Below are 9,408 nucleotides of genomic sequence, written 5' to 3' on the forward strand. Positions count from 1 at the left end.
CAATAAGGAAAGACTCAAGTGAATTAAAAGTATGTCAAAACATATATAATAAAATGTATTTAGTTATGATCCACCACTGATCACAGTTTGATCTTTCATCGATTGCTTTCCCTGAGAAACAGGAAGCGGAAGTGAGTCAACTCACATGTCCAGAGTCCGTTAAAACACTTCCGGGTTCGATAGAGATCTGCTGGAGCTGGTTTGTCTCCTCAAAGTCACGACTGTCGGTTGTTATGGCGGCTGGTACAGCATGGAGGTAGTCTGCAGCCTCGGTTCTCTCACCGCCGACACAGTGTTACAGTTCTCTGGACTCCTGGACCACCCGAGGAGCGAAGAGATGGAGGAGAAAGCGTTAGAAGTGTACGGTGAGAGGAGCTCAACACCCTATGAGTATACTGATAACGAGGAGCTCAACACAGTATGAGTATACTGATAACAAGGAGCTCAACACAGTATGAGTATACTGATAACATAGCTCATATGAGTATACTGTTAACGGAGGAGCTCAACACAGTATGAGTATACTGATAACAAGGAGCTCAACACAGTATGAGTATACTGTTAACAGGAGCTCAACACAGTATGAGTATACTGTTAACGAGGAGCTCAACACAGTATGAGTATACTGATAACAAGGAGCTCAACACAGTATGAGTATACTGTTAACGAGGAGCTCAACACAGTATGAGTATACTGATAACAAGGAGCTCAACACAGTATGAGTATACTGTTAACAAGGAGCTCAACACAGTATGAGTATACTGTTAACGAGGAGCTCAACACAGTATGAGTATACTGTTAACGAGGAGCTCAACACAGTATGAGTATACTGTTAGTATACTGAGGAGCTCAACACAGTATGAGTATACTGATAACAAGGAGCTAACACAGTATGAGTATACTGTTAACGAGGAGCTCAACACAGTATGAGTATACTGTTAACAAGGAGCTCAACACAGTATGAGTATACTGTTAACAAGGAGCTCAACACCCTATGAGTATACTGATAACAAGGAGCTCAACACAGTATGAGTATACTGTTAACAAGGAGCTCAACACCCTATGAGTATACTGTTAACAAGGAGCTCAACACAGTATGAGTATACTGATAACGAGGAGCTCAACACAGTATGAGTATACTGATAACAAGGAGCTCAACACCCTATGAGTATACTGTTAACAGGAGCTCAACACAGTATGAGTATACTGTTAACGAGGAGCTCAACACAGTATGAGTATACTGTTAACAAGGAGCTCAACACAGTATGAGTATACTGATAACGAGGAGCTCACTACTTCATATTATACTCTATAATATACTTAATATTATATATATATATATATATACAGGCCTGAATATACTGTTAACGAGGAGCTCACTACTTCATACACTTCATATTATACTCTATAATATACTTCATATAATACTTTATATATATATATATATATATATATATACAGGCCTGAATATACTGTTAACGAGGAGCTCACTACTTCATATACTTCATATTATACTCTATAATATACTTCATATAATACTTTATATTATACTTTATATATATATATATATATATATATATATATATATATATATATATATATATAGGCCCTGAGTATACTGTTAACGAGGAGCTCAACACAGTATTCTTATACTTCATATTATACTTTATATTATAGTTCTTATACTTCATATTATACTTCATTATATACTTCAAATACTTTATATTATACTTCATATATACTTCTTATCTTCATATTATACTTCATATTATACTTTATATTATAGTTCTTATCCTTCATATTATACTTTATATTATAGTTCTTATACTTCATATTATACTTTATATTATACTTTATATTATTAACGTAGTTGGATGTGAAGGCAACGTTAAATATGCGATTTAATGAATGGAGTTTGGTGAGATCGACTCAAATGGATAATTCTCTGAACTGTTTTTGTTGTGTTTGTATAGAAATAGCACAAAGTACTGCAACAGAACATAAATATATGGTTTCTGAATGGAGTTTGGTTTGTTTGGAATGAATGCCACATTATGGGCCGACTTAATGCATAATAGTTGATTTATTGAATGGAGTTTGGTGAGGTTGCAGTTTAAGGAACATACTGGGATTAATACTGGAACTTAATTTAGATAATTGTTTTTCTGAATGGAGTCTGGTTTGTTTGGAGTGAATGCCACATTTTGGGACTACATTGTACTTAATGGCTGATTTTCTGAATTGAGTTTGGTGTGGTTGGATCGAGCAGAACTTGTACCTGGTACAGAACTGGAATTCTTCCTCTACTGTAGATAAATAATGTTGTTAGAGAATATCAATCTTCATAACATACTGTTGTTTAATTCAGCTCAGTTCGATTCGTCTCAGTTTGTTTCCTTTTCATGGTTTAATTTGTTCCTGATTACTTTCTAGTTTCAGATTAATGTCTTTGCCTATAGTTCGAGTAAACAACGTCACATCTTGTTTCTCCTCCAGACGTGATCCGATCGATCCGGGATCCGGAGAAGCCCAACACCCTGGAGGAGCTGGACGTGGTGACGGAGAAATGTGTGGAGGTCCAGGAGCTCGGAGAGGACGAGTTCCTCATCATCATCAAGTTCTCCCCGACCGTCCCTCACTGCTCTCTGGCCACGCTGATCGGTGAGTCACTCTGATGGTCACCCAACGGACCAGAACCAGAGACAACACACCTTTTAGATTCATCCTCTTATCTCAAAAGGCTTTTTCAACAAACCTGATTCTATTTTGAGTGTGTTAAGGTTTATTCAGGTCTTTTTATCAGATCATTGCTGATGGTGTCAAAAGCAGTGAAGACGGGGAAAGTTCAGAAAAGAAAAAGAAAGAAAAAGCTGTTTGTTTGTTCTGATTAGTTGATTGAATGGAAAGATCTTTAAAAAAAAAATTGTTTCTCCACAAAGAAATCGCACAAAAGCAGCACTTTAATAATTGTGTTTACCAGAGATGTGCTCGTTAGTTTCTTTGAAGTCATTCAGAATGGAAGAAAGCATAGAAAACAACGAATCAATTAAAGAAATGTAATTACTAAAAAGAGCGATTAATAAACTATACCACTATAAATATCAATATGTATTAGGATGTGAGCTGTCATTTCTTCAGAAAAGTAATTATTACTGAAAAACAGGAATATTTCTATGCATGAATAATACATCTTTGTATTCATATATTCTGATCAGACTTGTTTCTTGTGTTCTTGTCTGTGTGTTTGCAGTTATTTACATTATTCATGGCTGCAAAGTCATTTTCTTTTGAGGAGACAGATTGTACTCAGAGCAGAGTTGAGAACTGAAGTCTGACTGAAGCAGAGTTTCCTCTTCGTCCAATCTCCTCGTTAAACGGAGTGAAGAGTATAACGTAGACGCTGATTTATTGGTATGCAGACACACATTCTGGAACGGACTCCTGAACGTTATCATCACTTTAAACATTGACCTTTAATTCACAATTCATCACAGTTCTCTTCACACTTTTGTAATTAAAGCTTTTGACTGTTGCCTGTTAAATGAACCCGTCCGTAGGTTCACAGTCACGTGTTTTCCACACAGTTTAAAGTACAGAATGTTTTAAGGTTACAGTTTACAAGATATATTGCATTTAAATTTAAACTGCAGACTGATATTTGTTATTCTCAAACGTCTTTGTGTTCGAGTGATGAAGTTTGTTTTTCGTTCGTTAGTTCATTTGTTTGGTGATTGTCAGGTCAAAAGACATCCAGTTTTATTTTCATAATCTTTATTATTTGCTGCTTAATTTCATCTTTGTTTGTCATAGTTAAATATGAAAGACAATTCTAAAATAAAGTTTTGAGAACCTGGAAAGAAAAGATAGGTTTTTATTATTCTTCCTGAGAAATATTGTTGTGCGGCAGAACAAAGACTGAAAACTAAAACATAAACTAGATGGGCAATCAGAGCGTGCAGAGTTCAACCAAGGCTGTTTGGGGAAAATAAAGCGTGTATCCTCCCCATGATTCGTATTAAACATTTAACATGTTCTTCCTCAGCCCATTCTTCACTTTTCCTCCAAGTTTCATGAAAATCAGATGTGAAGTTTAAACTTTAAACCTGCTGACAAACAGACGAAAACATGAAAACACGTTTTCCTTTTTAAGTCACCTTATATTTTGATTAATTAAGATACTATAATTCAAATGTGACGTATAAGAATAAAAGCTTTATTACAGTAACTGAACAAAATAATTTCTATATTTTAGCATATTATAGTTTGTGATGTTCAACTCACAGTCAAATAACCTCATTTTTCTTCATCATCACACGCTCAGCATTCTGGTTCTGAATGGAACAACAATATTTCTGTGTGAAAAAGTCGTTACGATTGATGAGGCCAAGAATTGGTTGCCTATTAATCTAAATGGTTGCCAACGGCGACCTGGCAACTCTTACAGTCCAGCTGTAATTATGAAAGACAGTTTTCATCCAGCACTGATTGTAGAGCTACGACTCTTATTATTCAACTCTTATTTCTAATCTGAATGCTGATGACACTCTTAATGGGATGAAAACAGGAGGTGAGATAGAAGTGACGGGTCTCCTGAAGTGACCTCGTGACCTTTCCTCACTCTGACATATCCAAATATATATCTGTGGAAATATGACAAGTATCATAAAAGTTTGTTTCTTTTCCATTAAACCAATGGAAGAACCTCATTGGCTGTTTGTTGTGGGAACCAGTGATGATGACTTCCTGTTTGACTACAGAAACACATCCCACCTTCAGCTATATGACCTCTGAACCTCATTTAAGACTCAGATTAGTATGTTTTGACTGTTTTCCAGACTCGTTGTTTCTCTGACTTGTTGTTCATCAGTGTCTCTGTGTGTCTGCAGGTCTCTGCTTACAAGTGAAGCTGCAGCGATGTCTCCCCTTTAAACACAAGGTGAGTTACACAATAGTGACTTTTTTTTTTTACCTTTTTATTGGGGATCTAGATCATTAATGTTCTATGTGGCTCTGCTCTAAGACTATGGAGGTGTGTAAAAAAGATGGTTCTCATACTGACACTGTTCACCGGACAACACATCTCCTCTTTCTCTGGTCCACTGGACATTCAGAGCCTCTCGAACAGCCAAAAGGTCAAATTGTCTCCATTAAAATGAGCAGAATGACCCATTATCAGCTCCTGTCTGCTGTGGAACCATGTACGGGACTGCTGTTACTAAATGACTGTCATATGGATGAAAAGTTTAAAATATGAACATTCTCAGGCAAGTTCTGCACTTATAATCGGCTCCTTTTCTTTCCTAAGACTTCTAAGTGGATTTATGGACGTTTATACCAGATGCACATCAGATAAAATGAAATCCTCAGAAAGTGAAAGTCAAACTGAATCTAAAGATATTCACATCACGTCTGTGAGTCCAGATGTGACTGAGTCATTACATCTCCTTTGGTTCATGGTTAAACCAGCCGGCGGCGATTACATGAATTTATATTTCCATGAACGTTTCAACTCGTAGAACAGAAGCTTTAAGTCCGAAACTCAAAACATGACTCAGCAAATCCACAGAAAAGAAAAAGAAGAAGATTAAACTTCTGGAGTTCAGCTGTTATTTCATTAACTATTCAAAAGAGAACGACTGAGAAACTCAGAGAGGTGAGGGGTAAAAGGACGGTAATTAGCTGCTTATTCACCAACTGGTTTGAGAGGTCAAAGGTCGAGTTCCTGGACGGGAATCAAACAGGCGGCAGTGAGAAGCAGCAGGTGGAGAGAGGAAGCTCTTTTCTGCTGACAGACTGCACAAACAACACTGCTCCCAAAACGAATAACTCTTCATTAATTATTTAATATGCAACGTTAACCACTATGCAATTAAAAATACTCAATATATCAACACTTCATATTTACATCTTCATATGTGCAATAATGTGAACCAAAGCTTTTGTTGTTTTTTACGGTTTCATCATTTATGAAACATTTACTGTTTGTTTACTTATTTATTATGTTTATTACTGATGTCTCTTGTTGATGCTTTATCCACTTTGCTGCTGTAATATTACACATTTCCTCGCTTTGGGACTATTGAACTGATAAAAATCATTTCTTTATGGAGCTGCTTTGAGTCTGATGTTGAAACAGGAAAACAAACAAACTGTTGACACAAAGATGGAAGAACATTATGGTCTAAAATAACCCTCAAAACATATTTATTTGTCTCCTGTGTCTCTGTTGGTCTCTGTTGTCGTTCCTCATTCTGAGCGTTTCTTTGTTCTCTTTAACACCAAACATTTAAATGAACTCTTTTTAAACACTTTGAACTCCTTATTGAATTTCCTGAATAAATAACTTGTGTTAAAAAAAACATTCACCTGAGCTTGCGGCTGCCTTTTTATCATCCTCTGTTTTTTCTTTTCTCTTCTCAGCTGGAAATTTACATTTCAGAGGGAACCCATTCTACTGAAGAAGATAGTGAGTTTGTCTTCATTTCTTTTTTAATTTAGAAGAGGAAATAGCTTCTGTAGACTGAATGACCTCCAGCTGAGCCGGTGTTCAGTGTTCTGCAGCGAGGAGTCAACTCCAGAATACAAAGGACCCGGGTGGAACATTTAGGGGGATAGTGGAAGTGGAATCTATTATTAAGTGTGTTTTCATTAGTGTATATTATTTATTATTATTATTTATTATGTATAACCACCTTAAACTAAGAATCGTTGGGTTTTTGTTCAACGTATCTTCATACAACGTTTAATATGATATCTTACGAATAGTTACTCCTTATTTGTTTGTGTGTTTTCCTACTAAAGTCCAGCAACACGTGATTATTTCTGCACGTTTCAGTTGGTTGCAATCTGCAGCCTCACCACTAGATGGTGCCAGATCCTTCACACTAAAGGCTTAGTGAGGTGAAAGTGGCTCTTCTAGTGGCAGCTGAGGGGCTCGCTGCTCTTGGGGTTAGCATAGCGTCTCGGCAGGATGATAATTAGCAAATGCTCGTACAAATTTGGAGTTTTGGAATCTATTGCAGCCACCAGACGTTTGTAAAGACAAATTGCTTCATTTAGGTCGTTCAGGAATCAGTTTCGAACAAAAACAACATCCGGAAGAGGTGATTTGGAGTTCTTTTTCGACATATGATTGCATTTTCTGAATATGGTGTGATCACCGTGAGAATTGGTTTATATATTTGTGACGACACCGTTGTTCACTGTGACGCCAAACACACATTTTGATTCCAAACTTCCAGTTTCTTTAACCAATGATGCTGATTTCTTCTCTTGTTAATCATCTGTCTCTCAGAGGATCTTTGTCTCCTTCAGTTGAACCCTTGAACAGTAGTTCTCCATCTACTAAACTAAACAACATCTATTAGTAAAAAAAGACTTTCTTCAAAATAAAAGCTCTGTGTCAGCAGATTATGAATCATTCATATTCATCGTTTGTGTATTTTATTTGTTCAAATTGTATTGTGTCTCCAGTCAACAAGCAGATCAACGATAAGGAGCGAGTGGCGGCCGCCATGGAGAACCCCAACCTGAGGGAGATCGTGGAGCAGTGTGTCACCGAGCCCGACGACTGACGGAGGAAGCTCCACCCACGAGGACTCACTCTGGAGTGATGGAGGTTTTATTATTGTGGAGCGTCTCTACTGAGAGTCATGAATACTGAGAGGAGACTCAAAGTCTGGATGGAATCTGAACAAAGCCTCAGACGAGTGTGTTGACCGGTCATTCCCTGATGGACGACCTCGAGGAGGACGGGGGCGGGTCTTTGTGGAGGACGAGGACCGGTGTTTTCATCTCATCCTGTGATTTATAGAAGTCTGTCCTTTTTTTTGTAAATGCAATCATCACTCAGATTCAAACCCAGTCTCACATCAAACCCCTCTAGTGCTTTAAAATTATTATTATTCGTGGAAAATGTAATATTTCAGCATGTAAAATGTGAAATATGCATTTTATTTTCATAATCTTTGTTCAGTGAATATAAACTTTCTTTTGTTTGTTAGTTATAACAAAGTTATTTCATGTCAACATCCAGTTCTGAAAAGTGAAGTCAAAGCTTCCTGTGTTAAAGCTGCATTCTCTCTCCTGTCCAGCAGGGGGCGACTCCTCTGGTTGTATAGAAGTCTATGAGAAAATGACTCTACTTCTCTCTTGATTTATTCCCTCAGTAAACATTGTAAACATGAGTTTATGGTCTCAATCTCTAGTTTCAAGTCTTCTTCAATACAGCATGATGTTCATTTAGTAAATGATCTCTACGTGTAGCTCACGTTTGAATCATTGTTTTTTCTTCCTGTTACCGTATTTCTCAACACAACAACATGATCGAGGACTCATTAATACGATGGATTATTGTGAAAACCATCAGTTTCATTATTGTTTCTTAGATTCTGTTTTTTTCTGCTGAGTTAGCTGTGATCCATCCCACTAGAAACGGCTGCTTGTCTGCAGCGTTGGAACCAAACGCCCTCTGAGTGGATGTGTGATGTTAATGATGTGAGACTGGGCTGCAGATAATGAAGTCTGAATCGTTTAGAGGTGATTATTTTAAATAAAAAGAGATTTATTTAAAGCGAGAAGCTGCTTCGAGTCGTGTTTCATTGACAGAATAATTTGTCTTTGGATCTTTGATTGCCTGTTCAAATGCCAATTATCTCCCCAAATACACATATATAATTATTAGATTTTAAAGGTTTGAAATGTTTTAATGAATGCTATTTCCCAGACAGACAGATAAAGTTGATAAATCTCTGGTTGTAGTAATGATGCCTCTCCACCTGTAGGGGGCGCTGCTGGACCTAATGAAAGTCAATGAGTCAGAACCTCAGAGCTGAATCAACGTCACAACAGACTGATGCATGTTTTCCTTGAGCTTAAGATTAAACAGACACAGTGCATTAATGAACTCTGTCTGGATTTATAATCAGTGTGTTTTCAGATTTCACGTCTCCTCACTGAACGTTCTCCGTTCTCCGGTTCGATGGACTCCTGCAGAACGAACAGATGAGGAGACGACGTCCTGTGTGTTCGATCAAAGCTGACTCACCACGTCACAAACACGACTAACTGTGTCTTTGAAACAGGAGAATAAGAAAGAACAACTTTGTGCATCGACAATGTGAGAACTTAAACTATTAACACATTTCACATGTTTGTTGTTTCTGTCATTCTGATGGTAAGTGATCTGTAAAAAGAGCAACACTAAAGTCTATCCAATACAGACATATTTCTACTCAAAGTGTTTGGACTGATTTCAAGTTCACATACATTTTGCAAATTGAAATTTGACGTGAATCAAACTCAGTCAATTTGTTGTCCTCATTACTTTTTGTTTAGTGGTTAGGAAGTAAAAATAGATAAATTACAGAGTTTGAGGAAAGTGGTAATAATCTGGAATAAAAGTTTAGA

At 37.1% G+C, this 9,408-nt stretch overlaps 1 protein-coding gene across 1 annotated transcript; it reads left to right on the forward strand.

Moving 5' to 3' along the window:
• Positions 1-142: 142 nt before the first annotated feature.
• On the forward strand, positions 143-8,577 carry ciao2a (cytosolic iron-sulfur assembly component 2A). The gene is made up of 5 exons (XM_054620641.1): positions 143-365; positions 2,497-2,661; positions 4,887-4,936; positions 6,421-6,466; positions 7,474-8,577. Exons 1-5 carry the CDS (start codon positions 251-253, stop codon positions 7,572-7,574), a joined length of 477 nt encoding a protein of 158 aa, XP_054476616.1. The 5' UTR covers positions 143-250; the 3' UTR covers positions 7,575-8,577.
• Positions 8,578-9,408: the final 831 nt, after the last annotated feature.

Source organism: Anoplopoma fimbria, chromosome 19 (assembly GCF_027596085.1).
Source record: "Anoplopoma fimbria isolate UVic2021 breed Golden Eagle Sablefish chromosome 19, Afim_UVic_2022, whole genome shotgun sequence".
Lineage (NCBI taxonomy): Eukaryota > Metazoa > Chordata > Actinopteri > Perciformes > Anoplopomatidae > Anoplopoma > Anoplopoma fimbria.